Source organism: Netta rufina (genome assembly GCF_964035555.1).
Source record: "Netta rufina genome assembly, chromosome: 35".
Classification (NCBI taxonomy): Eukaryota; Metazoa; Chordata; class Aves; order Anseriformes; family Anatidae; genus Netta; species Netta rufina.
This window is the reverse complement of record NC_140159.1, coordinates 159,471-180,738: the sequence shown is the minus strand read 5'-3', so window position 1 is coordinate 180,738 and position 21,268 is coordinate 159,471. Positions and strand designations below refer to the sequence as shown.

Sequence of the window (21,268 nt, the reverse complement as noted above, 5' to 3'; positions counted from 1 at the left end):
AAGATGGCGGCGTCACAGCAGTGACAAGATGGCCGCCTCAGAGAGGTGACAAAACGGTAGCAATGCACAAAAATGAAGTATCAGGGACACAAGGGACAAAATGCTGGGGTCACACAGGTGACAAAATGGAGGGGATGCAAAGGGACAAAGTGGCAGGGACACAAGGGGACAAGATGGTGGCGTCACAGCGGTGACAAGATGGCCGCCTCAGAGAGGTGACAAACTGGTGGCAATGCATAAACTGTTGGGGACACAAGGGACAAAATGCTGGGGTCACAAAGGTGACAAAATGGAGGGGACGCAAAGGGATGAAGTGGCGGGGACGCAAGGGGACAAGATGGCGGCGTCACAGCGGTGACAAGATGGCCGCCTCACAGAGGTGACAAGATGGCGGCATCCCCACACCACCACCACGTCCCCAGTACCTCGTTGAAGCTCTCGGTCAGCCGCTGGATGATCTCGGCGTTCTGCAGCTCCCGCAGCATGGCCAGCGTCACCGTGCCTGACAGGAGGGGACACGGCGGGTGACGGGGACGTCCCCTGGGGGGGTGACAGGGGGACGGGGCGCGGGGTGGCCGCACCTCGGCAGCCACAGGAGCGGACGATGAAGTTGATGAGCTCCAGGAAGGCCGGCTCCCGGTCCCGCTTGTAGCCCTCCAACCACTCGTCCACCACCACCTGTGGGCACAGTGACACGTGGTGACACGTGGTGGCACGTGGTGACATATGGTGGGACATGGTGGCACGTGGTGGCTTGTGGTGGCACACAGTGGCATGTGGTGGAACATGGTGGCATGTGGTGGGACACGGCATGTGGTGGCACGTGGCGACGTGTGGTGGCACATGGAGGCATGTTGTGGCTTGTGGTGGCCCATGGTGGCACACGGTGGCATGTGGTGGGATGTGGTGGCTCATGGTGGGACACGGCATGTGGTGGCATGTGGTGACGCGTGGTGGCACGTGGTGGAACATGGAGGCACGTGGTGGCTCATGGTGGCATGTGGTGGCTCGTGGTGGCATGTGGTGGGACATAATGGCATGTGGTGGCACGTGGTGGGACACAGTGGCACGTGTTGGGCCGTGGTGGCACGTGGTGGCATGTGGTAGGACACAGTGATATATGGTGGCACGTGGTGGCACAGAGTGGCATGTGGTGGCATGTGGTTGTGTGTGGTGGCAGGTAGTGACACCTGGTGGCACATGGTGGCATGTGGTGACATGTGGTGGCACTTGGTTGTGTGTGGTGACACGTGGTGACACGTGGTGACACCTGGTGGCATGTGGTGGCACAGAGTGGCATGTGGTGGCATGTGGTTGTGTATGGTGGCAGGTAGTAACACCTGGTGGCACATGGTGGCATGTGGTGGCACATGGTGGCATGTGGTGGCACGTGGTGACATGTGGTGGCATGTGGTGGCACGTGGTGACCCCACATCAGGGCAAATGCCCCCCACCACGTCCCCTTCTCAGGGTCCCCGTGTCCCTTCTTGTCCCTGTGTCCCTTCGGGAGCTGGCTTTGGTCCCGCGTCCCCATGTCCCCATGTGTCCCCTTTCCCCCCCCGTGTCCCCCCCTGTCCCTATGTCCCCCCCGTGTCCCCCCCCGTCCCCGTGTCACCTCGATGGCCGCCCCGCCATCCATGACAGCCTGGAAGAGGACGTTCTGCTCCGGGGTGCTCCCGTCCTCGCTGGGCTCCCTCCGGGGACGTTTGGGGACCTGCGGAGGTGACACGGGGGTGACAAGGGAGGGCACGGCTTTGGGGACGGGGGGGGGGGACAAAGGGGACACGTACGGGGCGGGGGCCGGGCCCCCCCCGCGCCCCCCGCTTCTGCCGCAGGGTGGCCTCGAAGTCGCTGCCAGAGTCGTTGTCATTGTCACTGCTGGTGACCCTGTGGGGACATTGGGGACAGCAAGGGGGGGGCTGTTGTCACCTCCCCCCCCCCTCCCAAATCCTCTTCACCCCCCCCCAAAAAAATAAATTAATAACTCACGTGCTGGGGGGGGAGCTGGGGGGGGTCTCCTGGGGACGAGCTGGGCGCCACAGGGACATGGTGACAGCGGGGCTGGGGGGGGGGACACGGGTTGGGGGGGGGGGCACAAGGAGGGGGCCGCCCCCCCAGGTCCCACAGAATGTGGGGGGGGCGAACACCCCCCAGGAGTTGGGGGGGGGTTCTGAGACCCCCCAAAAAAACCCTGGGGTTATGTGGGGGGGGGGGTCCCAAGGCCCCCCAGGGTCACTTGGGGGGGTCCCAAGACCCCAAAGACCCCCTAGGGTTACACGGGGGGGGCCCAAAGCCCCCCAAAGTCACATGGGGGGGCCCAAAGCCCCTCAAGGTCACTTGGGGGGGGTCCCAACACCCCAACCCCCCCCCAAAGACATGTGGGGGGGGTCCCAAAACCCTACAAACCCCCCCAGAGTCACATGGGGGGGGGGGGTCCTAAAGCCCCCCCGGGGCCATTTAGGGGGGGGTCCCAAGGCCCCTCAAGGCCCCCCTGGGGTCACACTGGGGGGGGGTCCCAAGGCCCCAAAGCCCCCCCAGGGTCACATTGGGGGGGGTCCCAACACCCCAACTCCCCCCAAAGACATGTGTGGGGGGGTCCCAAAACCCTATAAAATCCCCGAGGGTCACATGGGGGGGTGCCAACCCCCCCCCCCGGGGCCATTTGGGGGGGCCCCAAGGCCCCCCAACCCCCACAGGGGCCATTTGGGGGGGGTCCCAAGGCCCCAAAGCACCCCCGGGGTCACGTGGGGGGGGCCAAAGCCCCCCCGGGGCCATTTGGGGGGGTCCCAAGGCCCCTCAAGGCCCCCCCGGGGTCACACTGGGGGGGATCCCAAGGCCCCAAAGCCCCCCCCGAGCAATTTGGGGGGGTCCCAAGGCCCCCCAACCCCCACAGGAGCCATTTGGGGGGGTCCCAAGGCCCCAAAGCCCCCCCCAAACAACGTGGGGGGGTCCCAAGGCCCCTCAAGGCCTCCCTGGGATCACACTGGGGGGGGTCCCAAGGCCCCAAAGCCCCCCCAGAACAATTTGGGGGGGTCCCAAGGCCCCTCAAGGCCCCCCCGGGGTCACGTGGGGGGGTCCCAAGCCCCCCCTGGGGTCACGTGGGGGGGGCTCTCCCCCTCCTGGCCCTCCCCCCCCCCCCCCCGCCTGCCTCGCCTCGCGCCGCCGCGCCGCTTTCCCGCGCCCGCACGTGCGCCCGGCCCGCAGCGCGCATGCGCACGGAGAGGGGGCGGGGCCGGGGGACGGTGGGCGGGCGCGGAGCCGGGCTCCACCCCCCACCGCTGCGCGGGCTCCGCGGGCCCCGCCCAGTCCCGAGGGAGGCGGGGGCGGGGCCCTGCCCTGCGCGTGGGCGGGGCGCTCCCTGGAGGGTGGGCGTGGCCTGCGGGGACGTGGGCGGGGCCTGCGGGGCCCATACGAGGGCCCCTGTGGCCTGGGGACCCTATAGGGCCCTATAGGGGAGGCCCTGTGGCCCCCTATAACCGGGTCCCTATGGGGCCCTATGGCCTGGGGTCCCTATAGGACACTATAGGAGGGTCCCTATGGCTTGGGGTCCCCATAGGGCCCTATAGGTGGCTCCCTATAGCCCCCTATGGCCCGGGGTCCCTATAGGTTTCTATAGGGCCCTATGGCCTGGGGTCCCTATGGAGCCCTATAGGTGGGCCCCTATGGCCCGGGGTCCCTATAGGACCCTATAGGTGGGTCCCTATAGCCTGGGATCCCTATGGGTCCCTATAGGTGGGCCCCTATGGCCCTCTATGTTCCTATAGTGCTCTATAGGGCCCTATGGCTTGGGGTCCCTATAGGACCCTATAGGTGGGTCCCTATAGCCTGGGGTCCCTATGGGTCCCTATAGCTGGGTCCCTATGGCTTGGGGTCCCTATAGGACCCTATAGGTGGGTCCCTATAGCCTGGGATCCCTATGGGTCCCTATAGGTGGGCCCCTATGGCCCGGGGTCCCTATAGGGCCCTATAGGTGGATCCTTATGGCCCTCTATGGCCCTATAGGTCCCTATAGGGCTCTATAGGGCCATATGGCCTGGGGTCCCTATAGCCCCCTATGGCCCAGGGGCGGTGCTCCCCAGTGCCCTCCAGTGCCTCCCAGTGCCCCTCCAAAGCCTTCCCAGTGCTCCCAGTGCCCCCCCAGTCTCCCCCAGTGCCTCCCAGTGCCCCTCCAAAGCCTTCCCAATACTCCCAGTCCCCCCCCAGTCTCTCCCAGAGTCCCCCAGCACCTTCCAGTGCTCTCCCAGCACTTCCCAGTCTCTCCAGTGCCCCCCAGAACTTCCCAGTGCTCCCCCCAGTCTCTCCCAGTGCTCCCCCTATCTCTCCCAGTTCTCCCCCAGTCTCTCCCAACATCCCCAAGCGCCTTCCAGTGCTCTCCCAGTGCCCCCCCCGCCTGTCCCAGTGCTTCCCAGTCTCTCCCAGCACCTCCCAGTGCCCCACCAATCTCTCCCAGTGGCCCTCCAATCTCTCCAGTGGCCTCCCAATCTCTCCCAGTGCTTCCCAGTCTCTCCCAGTGCTCCCCCCGCGCCCCCCCCGCCCCCTCCAGCTCCCCGCAGCGCCCTCCCAGCCCCTCCCAGCGACCCCCCTCGTCTCCCCAGTCCCTCCCCAGTCTCCCCCAGTCCCTCCCCAGTCCCTTCCAGTCCTTCCCCAGTCTCCCCCAGTCCCTCCCCAGTCCCTTCCCAGTCTCTCCCAGTTCCCCCCCAGTCTCTCCCAGTGTCCCCAAGCGCCTTCCAGTGCTCTCCCAGTGCCCCCCCCGCCTGTCCCAGTGCTTCCCAATCTCTCCCAGTGCTTCCCAGTCTCTCCCAGTGTCCCCCCCAGTCTCTCCCAGTGTGCCCCTCTAGTCTCTCCCAGTGCCCCCCCCGCGCCCTCCCAGCTCCCCCCAGCGCCCCCCAGTGCCCCCCGGTCTCTCCCAGTGCTCCCCAGTCTCTCCCAGTTCTCCCCGAGTCTCTCCCAGTGTCCCCAAGCGCCTTCCAGTGCTCTCCCAGTTCCCCCCAGTCTCTCCCAGTGCCCCCCCAGTCTCTCCCGGTGCCCACCCCGCGCCCCCCCCAGCCCCCCCCAGCTCCCCCCAGCGCCCTCCCAGCGCCCCCCCCTCGTCTCCCCAGTCCCTCCCCAGCCTCCCCCAGTCCCTCCCCAGTCTCTCCCAGTCTCTCCCAGTCTCTCCCAGTCCCTTCCCAGTCCCCCCCAGTTCCCGGACCCGGGGGGGGGGGGGGGCCGTCCCGGTGCCACGGGGCGGGGCGGGCCAGCGGGAGACAAAGGAGGAAACTTCGCCGGGAACCGCGGAGCCCACGGGACCCCGGCCCCCCCCCGCCCCCCCCCGCGACCCCCGGGCCCCCCCCGGTGCCCCCCGACCCCCCCCCAATTCCCTCCCCCCCCCCCCGCGCCGCCAGCGGGGCTGGGACGGCCGCGACCCCCCCCCAACCCCCCCCAGGAGGATATTGGGACCCCCCCCCCCTTAAAAAGCCCCCCCCCCCTTAAAAAGGGCCCCCCCCCCGAAAAAAAAAGCGCCCCTCCCCCCGGGAAAGGACCCCGGGACCCCCCCCCCAAAGGACCCCGGGACCCCCCCCCCCGGGATGCGGGGGGGGTGAGAGGGAGGCGGCGGCTCGAGTGTGGGGTGAGTGCGGGGGGGGGGGCACGGGGGGGGGGGCACGGGGACATTGGGGGGGGCTTGGGGACATGAGGGGGCTTGGGGGGGGGGCACGGGGACAAGGAGGGGCACAGGGACGTGGGGGGGTCCCAGAATCGGGATGGGGGGGGTCCCAGGGACAAGGGGGGGGCACAGGGACATGGGGGGGGCACGGGGACAAGGGGGGGGCACGGGGGGGTCCCAGGGACAATGGGGGGGGGCACAGGGACAAGGGGAGGGCACAGGGACATGGGGGGGACATGGGGGGGTCCCAGAATCGGGATGGGGGGGGTCCCAGGGACAAGGGGGGGCACGGGGACAAGGGGGGGGCACAGGGACAAGGGGGGGCCATAGGGGACATGGGGGGGGGGCACGGGGACATGGGGACAAGGGGGGGCCCAGAGATGAGGGGGGGTCACAGGGACATGGGTGGGGGGGACATGGGGACATGGAGGGGGGGGCACACAGGGACAGGAGCACCCCGGGGGGGGGGACACGTGGCATCTTGGGGACACGGGGGGGGGACACAGACGGGACGGGGGGGGGGGGTGGCGCGGCCCCTTCCCACGTGGCTCTGGGCGGGCCCGGCCTCGTGTCCCCCCCCCCCCCCACCAAACCGGGGGGGGCTTTTTTTATTTTATTTTATTTTGGGGCACACCCCGAAGTGACCCCCCCCCCCCATGCCTCTCCCTCCCCCCCCAGCACCATGAAGGTGCCCCCCCCCCGGTGCCGGCTGCAGAGGCTGGGGGGGGGCCCTGGGGGTCTGCGTCGCCGTCGGCTTCGTGCTGCAGCTCCTGGGGGGGCCCTCCAGCGCAGGTGGGACCCCCCCCCCCAAAAAAAAATCCTATTCCCCCCCCCTAAAAAAAATCCTATCCCCCCCCCCCATAAACCAGCCCGGTCCTGGCCCTTGGGTGCCCCCCGATGGGTCCTGGGGTGCCCTGACCCCATAGCCCCCCCCCCAAACTCCCCATCTCCCCCCTTTCCCCCCCATCTCCCCCTGACCCCCCCTAACACCCCCCCGTGCCCTGCCACCCCCCCATGCCCCCCCTGCCCTCCCCATTTCCCCCCCCAACTCCCCATCTGCCCCCAACCCCCCCATACCTGCTGCTCCCCAGGCCCCCCCAGCCCCCCCATTTCCCTCTTCCCCCCCCAATTTCCCCCCATCTCCCCCTGACCCCCCCTAATCCTCCCCCGTGCCCCACCACCCCCTAGGACCCCCATGCCCCCCTGGCCCCCTCCCCAGCCCCCCCATTTCCCCCTTTCCCCCCCATTTCCCCCCATCTCCCCCCATTCCCCCTTTCCCCCCCATGTCCCCCCATCTCCCCATGACCCCCCCTTAACCCCCTGTACCCCGCCACCCCCCAGGACCCCCTTGCCCCCCCCAGCCCCCCCATATCCCCTCCAGCCCCCCCATTTCCCCCCCATCTCCCCCATTTCCCCCCATCTCCCCCCCAACCCCCCCAACCTCCCCCATCCCCCTAACCCCCCAGGACCCCCGCGTCCCCCCAGCCCCCCCATTTCCCCCCTTCCCCCCCCCAATTCCCCCCCATCTCCTCCCCCACCCTCCCATCTCCCCCATTTCCCCCCATCTCCCCCCGACCCCCCCCAACCTCCCCCATCCCCCTAACCGCCCCCCCAGGACCCCCGCGCCCCCCCGGCCCCCCCATATCCCTCCCATCTCCCCCCCTTTTCCCCTTCGCCCCCCAATTCCCCCCCATCTCCCCCCCCACCCCCCCATCTCCCCCCATTTCCCCCCCATCTCCCCCCGACCCCCCCTAACCTCCCCCATCTCCCTAACTGCCCCCCAGGACCCCCTTGCCCCCCCCAGCCCCCCATATCCCCCCAGCCCCCCAATTTCCCCCTCATCTCCCCCTGACCCCCCCAACCTCCCCCATCCCCCTAACCCCCCCAGGACCCCTGCGCCCCCCCGGCCCCCCCAATTCCCCCTTCCCCCCTCAATTCCCCCCCAGCCCCCCATTCCCCCCCCCCCCCAATCTCCCCCTTTCCCCTCCATTTCCCCCCATTCCCCCCCCCCATCTCCCAATTCCCCCCATCTCCCCCCTGACCCCCCTAACCTCTCCCATCCCCCCGTGCCCCCAGGACCCCCACACCCCCCCCGGCCCCCCCATATCCCCCCACTCCCCCCATCTTCCCCCACTGCCCCCATCTCCCCCATTTCCCCCCATCTCCCCCCAACCCCCCCTAACCTCCCCCATCCCCCTAACCGCCCCCCCCAGGACCCCGCGCCCCCCCGGCCCCCCCATATCCCTCCCATCTCCCCCCCTTTTCCCCCTTCCCCCCCAATTCCCCCCATCTCCCCCCCCACCCCCCCATCTCCCCAATTCCCCCCATCTCCCCCCGACCCCCCTAACCTCCCCCATCCCCCCGTGCCCCCCAGGACCCCCCCACCCCCCCCATCTCCCCCATATCCCCCCATCTCCCCCCATCTCCCCCCATTCCCCCCATCTCCCCAATTTCCCCATCTCCCCCTGACCCCCCCCTAACCTCCCCCATCTCCCTAACTGCCCTCCAGGACCCCCTTGCCCCCCCCAGCCCCCCCATATCCCCCCATTCCCCCCAATTTCCCCCTCATCTCCCCCTGACCCCCCAACCTCCCCCATCCCCCTAACCCCCCCAGGACCCCCGCGCCCCCCCCGGCCCCCCCAATTCCCCCTTCCCCCCCCAATTCCCCCCCATCTCCCCCCCCACCCTCCCATCTCCCCCATTTCCCCCCATCTCCCCCACCCCCCCTAACCTCCCCCCATCCCCTTAACCCCCCCAGGACCCCCACACCCCCCCCGGCCCCCCCATTTCCCCCTTTCCCCCCCATTCCCCCCATCTCCCCCCGACCCCCCTAACCTCCCCCATCCCCCTAACCGCCCCCCCAGGACCCCCGCGCCCCCCCCGGCCCCCCCATATCCCTCCCATCTCCCCCCCTTTTCCCCCTTCGCCCCCCAATTCCCCCCCCCATCTCCCCCCCACCCCCCCATCTCCCCCATTTCCCCCCATCTCCCCCCGACCCCCCCCTAACCTCCCCCATCTCCCTAACTGCCCCCCAGGACCCCCTTGCCCCCCCCAGCCCCCCCATATCCCCCCAGCCCCCCAATTTCCCCTCATCTCCCCCTGACCCCCCAACCTCCCCCATCCCCCTAACCCCCCCAGGACCCCTGCGCCCCCCCCGGCCCCCCCATTTCCCCCTTCCCCCCCCAATTCCCCCCAACCCCCCAATCTCCCCCTTTCCCCCCCATTTCCCCCCATTCCCCCCCCCCATCTCCCCCATCTCCCCCCCATCTCCCCCATTTCCCCCCCATCTCCCCCCGACCCCCCCTAACCTCCCCCATCCCCCTAACCGCCCCCCCAGGACCCCCCGCGCCCCCCCCGGCCCCCCCCCCGGCGCCGTGCGTCCCCCGCAGCACGTGGTGTTCCTCAAGACCCACAAGACGGGGGGGCAGCAGCGTGGTCAACCTCCTGCACCGCTTCGGGGAGGGGAGGGGGCTGCGCTTCGCCTCCCCCACCGCTACCAATTCGGGTACCCCGAAAAATTCCGGGCCGAGAGGGTGAAGGGTTACAGCCCGGGGGGGCCCCCCTTCGACATCATCTGCCACCACATGCGCTTCGACCTCAAAGAGGTGGGGGAGATGGGGGGGATTTTGGGGGGGGGGTGGGGGGTGAGGGAGGGATTTGGGGGGGGGGTTGGAGGGGATTTGGGGGGGATTTGGGGGGGAGATGGGGGATTTGGGGGGGATTTGGGGGGGAGATGGGGGGGATTTTGGGGGGGGGTGGGGGGTGAGGGAGGGATTTGGGGGGGGGTTGGAGGGGATTTGGGGGGGATTTGGGGGGGATTTGGGGGGGAGATGGGGGATTTGGGGGGGAGATGGGGGGAGATGGGGGATTTGGGGGGATTTGGGGGGGAGGTGGGGATTTGGGGGGGAGATGGGGGAATTGGGGGGGATTTGGGGGGATTTTTTTGGGGGGCGGGGGTGAGGGGGGGATTTGGGGGGGTTGGAGGGATTTGGGGGAGGATTTGGGGGATTTGGGGGGGAATGGGGGATTTGGGGGGAGATGGGGGGTTGGGGGGAATTGGGGGGAATGGGGGGATTTAGGGGGTGGGGGGAGGATGGGGAAGTGGGGGGATTGGGGATTTGGGGGGAGATGGGGGGATTTGAGGGGAGGTGGGGGAGATGGAGGATGTGGGGAGATGGAGGACATTAGGGGGAGATGGAGGTCATTGGGGGACGAAGGATATCAGGAGATGGAGGTCACTGGAAATGGAGGACATGGGGAGATGGAGGATATCAGGAGGTGGAGGACATTGGAGGGAGGTGGAGGATATCAAGAGAAAAAGGGTGGACGTGAGGAGATGGAGGTCATTGGAAATGGAGGGCATTAGAAGATGGAGGACATCAGGAGGTGGAGGATGTGGAGAGATGGAGGACATCAGGAGATAGAGGAAATTAGAGGGAGATGGAGGATATCAGGAGATAGAGGACATGGGATGTGGAGGATATCAGGAGATGGAGGTCATTGGGAAATGGAGGACCTGAGGAGATGGAGGTTATCAGGAGATGGAGGACACTGGAGGAGATGGAGGATATCAAGAGATGGAGGTCATGGGGAGATGGAGGTCATGGGGAAACGGAGGACGTAAGGAGCTGGAGGACATCAGGAGGTAGAGGACATTAGAGGGAGATGGAGGACATTGGGGGATGAAGGGTATCAGGAGATGGAGGCCACTGGGAAATGGAGAATGTAAGGAGATGGAGGATATCAGGAGGTGGAGGACGTAAGGAAATGGAGGATATCAGGAGATGGAGAACATGGAGAGATGGAGGATATCAGGAGGTAGAGGACACTGGAGGGAGATGGAGGATATCAAGAGATGAAGGACGTGAGGAGATGGACATCATTGGGACGTGGAGGGTATCAGGAGATGGAGGTCACTGGGGGATGAAGGATATCAGGAGATGGAGGTCATTGGGAAATGGAGGACGTGGGGAGATGGTGGATATAAGGAGGTAGAGCACATTGGAGGGAGATGGAGGATATCAGGATATCAGGAGATGGAAGTCATGGGGAGATGGAGATCATTGGGATATGGAGGACGTAAGGAGATGGATATCAGGAGCTGAAGGACGTGGGGAGATGGAGGACATCAGGAGCTGGAAGTCATTGGGAGATGGAGGACATAAGGAGATGGAGGACATGAGGAGATGGAGGTCGTTGGGACATGGAGGATATCAGGAGATGGAGGTCATTGGGAAATGGAGGACGTAAGGAGATGGATATCAGGAGATGGAGGACATGGGGAGATGGAGGACATCAGGAGATGGAGGTCATGGGGAGATGGAGGACATTGGGATGTGGAGGACATGAGGAGATGGAGGACATCAGGAGGTGGAGGACGTGAGGAGATGGAGATCATTGGGATATGGAGGACATGAGGAGCTGGAGGACAACTGGGGGAAGGCAGAGGAGGCCCGGGCGCCGTGGAGGCCACCCCGGGGTGACAGCAGCCTCCCCGCAGGTGCAGAAGGTGATGCCCAACGACAGCTTCTACTTCTCCATCGTGCGCGACCCGGCCACGCTGGCCGAGTCGGCCTTCGCCTACTACCGCGCCGTGGCCCCCGCTTTCCGCCGGGCTCCGTCCTTGGCCTCCTTCGTGGCCTCCCCGGGCCGTTTCTACCAGCCGGGGCTCCGGGGCAACCATTACGCCCGCAACCTGCTGTGGTTCGATTTCGGGCTGCCGCCGGTGGCCCCGGGGGACCGCGAGGCGGTGGCGGAGGCGGTGGCGGAGGTGGAACGAGCCTTCGCCATGGTGCTGCTGGCCGAGCACTTCGACGAGTCGCTGGTGCTGCTGCGCGAGGCCCTGTGCTGGCCCGAGGAGGCCGTGGCCTCCTTCCCGCACAACGGGAGGCCGCGGGGAGCCGTCCCCCGGTTGTCCCCGGGGCAGCTGGCCCGCCTGCGGGCTTGGAACGCCTTGGACTGGGCTCTCTACGGCCACCTCAACCGCTCCTTCTGGCGCCGCGCCGCCGCCTTCGGGCCGGCCCGCATGGCCGCCGAGGTGGCGAGGCTGCGGCGGAGGCGCGAGGCCTTGGCCCGGAGGTGTTTTCGGGGCGGGGGTCCCCTGCCCGGCCCCGCTATCGCCGACGGGAGGTTGCGCCCCTTCCAGCCGGCCCGCGGCGGGGCGGCCATCCTGGGCTACGCGTTGAAAGCCGGGCTGGAGGCCGGCGAGAGGGAGGCGTGCGCCAGGATGGCCACCCCCGAGCTGCAGTACAAGGACATCTTGGACCGCAGGCAGTTCGGGGGGGGCAACGGGAGCGCGGGGTAGCGTGGCGGGGGGGGGGAGGAGAAGGGGGAAGGGGGTCCCGGCCTCGGTTGGTCTGGGGGGGGGACGGGTTAGCTGTGGGATGGGTCTGTGCCTCAGTTTACCCTTCTGGGTAATGGGTTTGTGACTCGGTTTGTCTGTTCTGAGCAATGGGTCAGCTGTGGTATGGACCTGTGCCTCAGTTTACCCATCTGGGAAATGGGTCTGTGCCTCAGTTTACCCTTCTGGGTAATGGGTTCATGCCTTGATTTGCCTGCTCTGAGCATTGGGTCAACTGTGGTACAGGTTTTTGCCTCATTTTACCCTTCTGAGTAATGGGTTTGTGCCTCAGTTTGCCTGCTCTAAGCAATGGGTGAGCTGTGGTACAGGTTTGTGCCTCAGTTTACCTATCTGGGTAATGGGTTCGTGCCTCAGTTTGCCTGTTCTGAGCAATGGGTTGGCTGTGGTATGGGTCCGTGCCTCAGTTTACCCTTCTGGGTAATGGGTTTGTGCCTCAGTTTGTCTGCTCTGAGCAATCGGTCAGTGTAGTAAGGGTTTGTGCCTCAGTTTACCCATCTAGGTAATAAGTTTGTGCCTCGGTTTACCTGCTCTGAGCAATGGGTGAGCTGTGGTATGGGTCTGTGCCTCAGTTTACCCATCTGAATAATGGGTTTGTGCCTCGGTTTGCCTGTTCTGAGCAATGGGTCAGCTGTGGGATGGACCTGTGCCTCAGTTTACCCATCTGAATAATGGGTTTGTGCCTCGGTTTGCCTGTTCTGAGCAATGGGTCAGCTGTGGGATGGACCTGTGCCTCAGTTTACCCATCTGGGCAATGGGTTTGTACCTCGGTTTGTCTGCTCTGAGCAATGGGTCAGCTGTGGTACAGGTTTTTGCCTCATTTTACCCTTCTGAGTAATGGGTTTGTGCCTCAGTTTGCCTGCTCTGAGCAATGGGTGAGCTGTGGTACAGGTTTGTGCCTCAGTTTACCCATCTGGGTAATGGGTTTGTGGCTTGGTTTGCCCTTCTTAGTAATGGGTTTGTGCCTCAGTTTGCCTGCTCTGAGCAATGGGTGAGCTGTGGTATGGGTCTGTGCCTCAGTTTACCCATCTGAATAATGGGTTTATGCCTCAGTTTGCCTGTTCTGAGCAATGGGTTGGCTGTGGTATGGGTCCGTGCCTCAGTTTACCCTTCTGGGTAATGGGTTTGTGCCTTGGTTTGCCTGCTCTGAGCAATGGGTCAGTGGGCTGAAGGGTTTGTGCCTCAGTTTACCCATCAGGGTAATGGGTTTGTGCCTCGGTTTGCCTGCTCTGAGCAATGGGTCAGTGTAGTAAGGGTTTGTGCCTCAGTTTACCCATCTGGGAAATGGGTCTGTGCCTCAGTTTGTCTGCTCTGAGCAATCGGTCAGTGTAGTAAGGGCTTGTGCCTCAGTTTACCCATCTAGGTAATAAGTTTGTGCCTCGGTTTACCTGCTCTGAGCAATGGGTCAGCTGTGGTACAGGTTTGTGCCTCAGTTTACCCATCTGAATAATGGGTTTGTGCCTCAGTTTGTCTGCTCTGAGCAATGGGTCAGCGTAGTACAGGGTCTGTGCCTCAGTTTACCCATCTGGGTAATGGGTTCGTGCCTCGATTTGCCTGCTCTGAGCATTGAGCCAACTGTGGCATAGACATGTGCCTCAGTTTACCCTTCTGGATAATGGGTTTGTGCCTCAGTTTGCCTGTTCTGAGCAATGGGTGAGCCGTGGTATGGGTCCGTGCCTCAGTTTACCCTTCTGGGTAATGGGTTTGTGCCTCAGTTTGCCTGCTCTGAGCAATGTGTCAGTGTGCTGAAGGGTTTGTGCCTCAGTTTACCCTTCTGGGAAATGGGTTCGTGCCTCAGTTTTCCCTTCTGTGCAATGGGTCTCCACGGTACAGCTCCTTGCCTCAGTTTACCCGTCTGAGTTATGGGTTCTGTCCCCCCCCTCGGTACGGCTCCAGGCCTCAGTTTACGTGGCCTGGGCAACGGGTCGCCGCGGTACGGATCCGTGCCTCAGTTTACCCCCTCTCAACACCCCCCCCCTCAACCCCATGGGGATCGGGGTCCCCCCATGGGCAACGCCCCCCCCCCCCAAACTATATTGGGGATCGGACCCCCCCCAGCTACCACTTCGTGCCTCAGTTTACCTGTCTGTGTAATGGGTACGCATATCACCACTTTGTGCCTCAGTTTACCCAGCTGAGTAACGGGCACATTAACGGATTGTGCCTCAGTTTACCCGGCTGTGTAATGGGTACGCGTATCACCACTTAGTGCCTCAGTTTACCTGTCTGTGTAATGGGCATAGCGTCAGTTCCTGCCTCAGTTTACCCGCCTGTGCGATGGGTGCGTTTAACACTTCGTGCCTCGGTTGACCCCTCTTTATAGCGGGCGCGGTAACGGCTCGTGCCTCAGTTTACCTGCCTGCGTAATGGGTACTCACAGCACTACTTCATGTCTGCGTAATGGGCATACTAACACTTTGTGCCTCAGTTTACCTGCCTGTATAATGGGCACACACATTACCACTCCGTGCCTCAGTTTACCCAGCTGCGTAATGGGTATCACAGCAGTTTGTGCCTCAGTTTACCTGGCTGTGTAGTGGGTATCATAGCAGTTTGTGCCTCAGTTTACCTGGCTGTATAATGGGTATATTAACGGTTTGTGCCTCAGTTTACCCGGCTGTGTAATGGGTACGCGTATCACCACTCCGTGCCTCAGTTTACCTGGCTGTGTCATGGGCGTAGGGTCAGTTTTTGCCTCAGTTTACCCAGCTGCGTAATGGGCACAGCTAGCACTGCTCTGTGCCTCAGTTTACCCAGCTGTGTAATGGGTATAAAAGCAGTTTGTGCCTCAGTTTACCTGGCTGTATAATGGGTATATTAACGGTTTGTGCCTCAGTTTCCCCAGCTGCGTAATGGGCACAGCTAGCACTGCTCTGTGCCTCAGTTTACCCAGCTGTATAATGGGTATTAAAGCAGTTTGTGCCTCAGTTTACCCATCTGAGCAATGGGTCCGCGTGTCACCACTTTGTGCCTCAGTTTACCCGGCTGTGTAATGGGAATATTAACCCTTTGTGCCTCAGTTTACCCGTCTGAGCAATGGGCCCCTTCCCTGCTGACGTCAAAGGGGCGGGGCCTGCCCACGGTACCGCCCCCACGCTTTGCGTTGCGTAGCTATGGCAATAAAACTGGAATCGGACGCTGATTGGGCGGCGGCGCTGTCAATCAAAGGCTGGGATCCCGCCCCCCCGTGGGAGCCGCCCATCGATGCGCTCGGTGCTCTTCTCGTCGACCTGTCTCCGTGGCAACCGAAGCGCGAGGCCGGAACCGGAAGTTGGTTCCCCTACTGAGCTCCGTTGTCACGGCAACGGCAGCGCGGGGCCGGAACCGGAAGTCAGCTCTCATTCTGAAGCTGGTTGCTATGGCAACAGCAGCTCGGGGCGAAACCGGAAGTCAACACTCCTAATAAGGGTGGTTGCCACGGCAACGGCGGCGCGGAGCCGGAACCGGAAGTCGTCTGGTTGCCACCGCAGCGGGGCTGAACCGGAAGTTACCTCGTTGCCACGGCAATGTGGGGGCTGAACCGGAAGTGCTGCTGTTGCCACGGCAACGACAGCTCGGGCCCGGAACCGGAAGCCATCCCCCTTACCGCTCCCGGTTTCCTTAGCAACGGCGGCGCCGCGGGGCCGGAAGCGGAAGCTTATCCGGAAGCGGAAGCCTCCCGGTGCCGGTGGCGGCTCCGGTCGCGGCCCCGCGGCGGGGCGGCCATGGAGTCGCAGTGCGAGTACTTCATGTACTTCCCCGCCGTCCCCTTCGCCGCCCGCGAGCTCCTGACGGGGGAACCGGGCCGTTACCGGGCCCTGCCCCGCCGCAACCACCTCTACCTGGGCGAAACCGTCCGCTTCCTCCTCGTCCTCCGCTGCCGCCCCGGCCCCGGGCCCGGCCGGCCGGCTTGGGCCGAGCTCGCCGCTTCCCTGGCGGCTTTGGCCAGCGTCAGCCCCGGCCCCGGGGCTGCGGAGCCCGGGGGGGAACGGGAAGGGCCCGGGGGGGCGGCGGAGGATGGGGCCGGGTCCCCCCCGGCCGCGGTGTTCCGGGAGTGCCGCGCGCTGCTCACGCACGGGCAGGGGGCGCCGGGGAGGCCGGCGGCGGGGGTGGGTGAAAGGGGGGGGAGAAATGAGGGGGAGGGGGTAAAAGGGGGGTGGGTGGGGGAATGGGGGGGTGGAGGGGGGAAATGAGGAGGTGGGGGGGGGAAATGCGGGGGTAAAAGGGGGAGTGGGAGGGAAATGGGGGGGTGGGGGGGGGAAAATTGGGAGGGGGGGTCAAAAGGGGGAGGGTAAAAGGGGGAGTGGAGTGGAGGTGGGGGGCAAAAATGGGGAGGAGGGGGGTCAAAAGGGGGAAGGGGAGGAGAATGGGGGGGTAAAAGGGGGAGTGGGGGGTAAAAGGGGGGAGTGGGGGGGAAATGGGGGGGGGTGGGGGGCAAAAATGGGGAGAGGGGGTTGAAAAGGGGGAGGGGGGAGGGGAATGGGGGGGTAAAAGGGGGAGTGCGGGGATAAAATGGGGAGGGGAGGGTAAAAGGGGGCGGTAAAATGGGGAGGGGGAGGGAAATGGGGGAGTGGGGGGGGAAATGGAGGGGGTGGAGGGCAAAAATGGGGAGGGGGGTCAAAAGGGGGAGGGGGAGGGTAAAAAGGGGAAGGGGGAGGGTAAAAGGGGGAGTGGGGGGGAGATGGGGGGGTAAAAATGGGGAGGACGAGGGTAAAAAGAGGGGGGAGGGGGATACGGGGAGGGAAATAGGAAGGGGAGGGAAGTGGGGGAGTAGGGGGGTGAAATGGGGGGGTAAAAGGGGAAGGAGGGGGGGTAAAATGGGGAGGGGGAGAGAAATGAGTGGGCAAAATTGGGAAGGGGGGGCAAAGGGGGGGGGAATCGGGGGGTAAAATGGGGAGAAGGGGGTAAAAAGGGGAGTTGAGGCGGTGGAAGGGGGGGAGAGGGGTAAAAATGGGGAGGGGGGAGGTAAAAGAGGGAGGGGGAGAATGGGGGGGTAAAAGGGGGAGAGGGAGGTAAAAAGGGGGGGAGGGAAATGGGGGGGTAAAAGGGGGAAGGGGGGGTGAAAGGGGGAGAGAAATGGGGTAAAAATGGGGAGGAGGGGAAATGGGGAGGGGGTAAAGTGGGGGGGGGATGGTAAAATAGGGATGAAGTGGGGAGGGGGAGAAAATTGGGAGGGGGAGAAATTGGGGGGGGGCAGAGAACAAAATGGGGGGGCGTGGGGACGAAGGGAGGGCAGGAAAGGGGGGTGGGGGGACAAAAGGGGGGGCGTGGGGACAAAAAGGGGGACGTGGGGATGAGGGGGGGGGGCATGGGGATGAGGGGGGGTGTGGGGATGAAGGGGGGGCTGTGGCTGAGCCCCCCCCTCCTGTTTTCCCCCCCCCCCCAGCTGCCGGTGGAGGACCCCATCGTGTGCCCGGACGAGGTGATCTTCCCGCTCACCATCGCCCTGGACAAGCTGCCCCCCGGCACCGTCAAGGCCAAGGTGAGGACACGGGGACCTTGGGGACATCCTGGGGACCTCGGGGAGGGTGTGGGGACCTCAGGGATCTCTTGGGGACCTTGGGGACACCACGGGGACCTTGGGGAGGGTGTGGGGACCTCAGGGATCTCTTGGGAACCTTGGGGACCTCGGGGACATCCTGGGGACTGTGGGGACCTCAGGGGCACAATGGGGACCTTGGGAACTGTGTGGGGACCCCTCAGGGACATTGTGGGGACCTTGGGGACATCCTGGGGACTGTAGGGACACCATGGGGACCTCGGGGACATCCTGGGGACTGTGGGGACCTCAGGGGCACCACGGGGAACTTGGGAACTGTGTGGGGACCCCTCAGGGACCTCGGGGACATCCTGGGGACTGTGGGGACACCGTGGGGACCTTGGGGACATCCTGGGGACCTCAGGGGCACCATGGGGAACTTGGGGGGACCCCTTGGGGATCTCAGGGACATTGTGAGGACCTTGGGGACACCATGGAGACCTCAGGAATGGCGTGGGGACCTTGGGGACATCGTGGGGACCTCGGGGATCTCCTGGGGACTGTGGGGACACCATGGGGACCTCAGGAACATTGTGGGGACCTCAGGGGCACCATGGGGAACTTGGGTCCCCACACGGTTCCCCTCAGGGACCTTGGGGACACCATGGGGACCTTGGGGACATCCTGGGATCTCGGGGATCTCCTGGGGACTGTGGGGACATCATGGGGACCTCGGGGCATTGTGGGGACACTATGGGGACTGTGGGGACCTTGGGGACATTGTGGGGACACCATGGGGACCATGGGGATCTCAGGGGTTGTGTGGGGACCCTGGGGATTTGGGGACAGTGCAGGGACCTTGGGGACCTCAGGGATGGCGTGGGGACTTCAGGGACATTGTGGGGACCTTGGGGACAGCGTGGGGACGTTGAGGATGAGAACAGACTTTGGGGACAGTGTGGGGACCTTGGGGGCATCACAGGAACTTTTGGGGACCTTGGGGGTGTCACAGGGACTTTTGGGGACCTTGGGGACACTGTGGGGACCTTGGGGACATCGCGGGGACACCCCAGCCCACACCTCACCACCACTTCGAGGCCGCAGATCCAGCACCGGGGCCCCCCTCCCCGACCCCACAGCGGGATTTGGGGAGATCACAGGGTGCTCAGCCGCCCGGGGGTGGCCGTCCCCGGTGTCCCCATTGTCCCCGGTGTCCCCAACGTGTCCCCGACGTCCCCAGATCGTGGTGACAGTGTGGAAGAGGGACACGGAGCCGGCCGAGCTGCAGGAGGGCGGCGGTTACCTGGGGCTGCTGCAGAGCCGCGCGCCTGCGCACGTCTTCCGCCAGGAGCAGGGCGCCTTCAAGGCCCAGGGTAGGGTCCCCTCGTGTCCCTTTGTGTCCCCTCGTGTCCCTTTGTGTCCCCCGGGGTCCCCTCCTGTCCCCCGGGGTCCCCCGGTGTCCCCTCAGCGCCTGTCCCCGCAGTGAGCACCCTGCTGACCGTGCTGCCGCCGCCCGTGGTGCGGTGCCGCCAGCTGACCGTGTCCGGCAAGTACCTGACGGTGCTGAAAGGTGAGGGGACGATTTGGGGACATTGTGGGGTCAGGGGGACGCTATGGGGACGCTATGGGGTCAGGGGGACGCTGCAGGGACGTTATCGGGGCATAAATGGGGACAGGGAGCAAGTAAATGATGGTGCTGAAAGGTGAGGGGAGGTTTTGGGGACGTTAAGGGGACATTGTGGGGACACCATGGGGACGGGGGGACCCTATGGGGACACTATGGGGTCAGGGGGACGCCACAGGGACGTTATGGGGCACTATGGGGACGTTATCGGGCATAAATGGGGACAGGGAGCAAGTACTTGAGGGTGCTGAAAGGTGAGGGGACATTTTGGGGACATTTTGGGGACGGGGGGACACTATGGGGACATTATGGGGTTAGGGGGATGCAGCAGAGACACTTTGGGGACATTATGGGGACACTATGGGGAGAGGGAGACGTAAATGGGGACAGGGCAGCGAGTACCTGATGGTGCTGAAAGGTGAGGGGACGTTTTGGGGACGTTAATGGGGACATTGTGGGGTCAGGGGGACATCGCAGGGACACTATGGGGACATTATCAGGACATAAATGGGGACAGGGAGCAAGTACCTGAGGGTGCTGAAAGGTGAGGGGATGTTATGGGGACATTATGGGGACGTTGTGGGGACATGGGGACAGAAATGGGGACGGGGAGAGCGTAAATGGGGACATTATGGGGACAGGGGACATAAATGGGGACAGAAATGGGGAGAGCTGGGGTGGGGACAAGGATCCCAGGGTGAATGGGGTGGGGACAGGGGACAGTTGGGATGGGGAAAGGGACCCCAGGATGTATGGGATTGGGGACAGGACATTTGGGATGGGACAAGGACCTTTAGAATGGGGACAGGGACATCTGGGATGGAGACAAGGACCTTTGGAATGGGGACAGGGACATTTGGGATGGGACAAGGACCTTTTGGGACGGGGCCAGGACCCAACCCCGCCCCGTGCCCGCAGTGCTGAACGGGTGCTCGCAGGAGGAGATCTCGCTGCGGGACGTCCGCATCCTGCCCAACTTCAACGCCAGCTACCTGCCCGTCATGCCCGACGGCTCCGTGCTGCTGGTCGATGACGTCTGGTGAGCCCCAAACGGCCCCAAAACGGCCCCAAAATCTCCACAAAGCGGCCCCGACGGCCCTAAAATAGCCCCGACAGCCCTAAAATAGCCCCGACGGCCCTAAAATGGCTCCAAGCGCCCCCAAATGGCCCCAAAAACATTTCTAACGTCCCTCAAATGTCCCCAGCACGGCCCCAAAAACATCCCTAAAATGCCCCCAAAACATCTCCAATGTCCCCCAAACGCCCCCAAAACATCCCCAACATCCCCAAATGTCCCCAAACCATCCCCAAATGTCCCCAAAACATCTCCAGTGCCCCCAAAACATCTCCAATGTCCCCCAAATGCCTCCGAAACATCCCCAGTGTTCCCCAAACACCCCCAAAACACCCCCAACATACCCCAAACCGTCCCCAAATGTCCCCCAAATGCCCCCAAAACATCCCCAGTGTTCCCCAAACGCCCCCAAAGCATCTCCCAACATCCCCCAAACATCCCCCAAATGTCCCCAAAACATCTCCAATGTCCCCCAAATGCCCCCCAAAACATCCCCAATGTCCCCCAACATCCCCCAAACATCCCTAAGTGTCCCCAAACCGTCCCCAAATGTCCCCAAAACATCTCCAATGCCTCCAAAACATCTCCAATGCCCCCAAAACATCCCCAATGTCCCCCAAACACCCCCAAAGCATCTCCCAACATCCCCCAAACATCCCCCAGCGTCCCCAAACTGTCCCCAAATGTCCCCTAAACATCCCCAGTGTTCCCCAAATGCCCCCAAAACACCCCCAATATCCCCCAAACCCTCCCCAAATGTCCCCAAAACATCTCCAATGCCCCTAAAACATCTCCAATGTCCCCCAAATGCCCCCAAAACACCTCCAATGTCCCCCAACACCCCCCAAAGCATCTCCCAACGTCCCCAAACCGTCCCCAAATGTCCCCAAAACATCTCCAATGCCTCCAAAACATCTCCAATGCCCCCAAAACATCCCCAATGTCCCCCAAACGCCTCCAAAACATCCCCAACATTCCCAAAACGTCCCCAAATCACCCCCAACATCCCCCAAACATCCCCCAAATGCCCCCCAAAACATCTCCAATGTCCCCCAAAACATCCCCAATGTCCCCCAAACGCCTCCAAAACATCCCCAACATCCCCAAAA

At 64.1% G+C, this 21,268-nt stretch overlaps 3 protein-coding genes across 4 annotated transcripts in view; 2 read left to right on the top strand and 1 right to left on the bottom strand.

The window, feature by feature from the left end:
* STAG3 (STAG3 cohesin complex component) overlaps nt 1-3,410 on the bottom strand; it is a gene marked incomplete at both ends in the record, with an annotated part of 27,200 nt that extends 23,790 nt beyond the window's left edge. The window contains 5 exon segments of the mRNA XM_084304149.1: nt 426-502; nt 582-678; nt 1,616-1,714; nt 1,791-1,887; nt 3,277-3,410. Of these exon segments, the coding sequence (XP_084160275.1) occupies nt 426-502; nt 582-678; nt 1,616-1,714; nt 1,791-1,887; nt 3,277-3,410 (504 nt within the window).
* A 2,916-nt stretch (nt 3,411-6,326) lies between these two features.
* Nucleotides 6,327-11,948, top strand: GAL3ST4 (galactose-3-O-sulfotransferase 4; the record flags this gene model as incomplete). The annotated part of the gene is given in 7 exon segments (XM_084304162.1): nt 6,327-6,365; nt 6,367-6,424; nt 6,427-6,436; nt 8,982-9,063; nt 9,065-9,122; nt 9,125-9,249; nt 11,145-11,948. Coding segments are annotated over 7 exon segments (1,176 nt in total).
* Nucleotides 11,949-15,657: 3,709 nt separating this feature from the next.
* Nucleotides 15,658-20,136, top strand: LOC311220582 (trafficking protein particle complex subunit 14-like). Of its 2 annotated transcripts, none has more exons than XM_084304143.1 (5): nt 15,658-16,090; nt 17,368-17,463; nt 18,701-18,833; nt 18,944-19,030; nt 20,003-20,136. In XM_084304143.1, the coding sequence occupies exons 1-5, from the start codon at nt 15,707-15,709 to the stop codon at nt 20,125-20,127; spliced, it is 825 nt and encodes a 274-aa protein (XP_084160269.1). In that variant the 5' UTR covers nt 15,658-15,706; the 3' UTR covers nt 20,128-20,136. The 2 variants fall into 2 exon arrangements, with proteins under 2 accessions (XP_084160269.1, XP_084160270.1); XM_084304144.1 differs by having other exon boundaries at nt 20,023-20,123.
* The last annotated feature ends 1,132 nt before the right edge of the window (nt 20,137-21,268 follow it).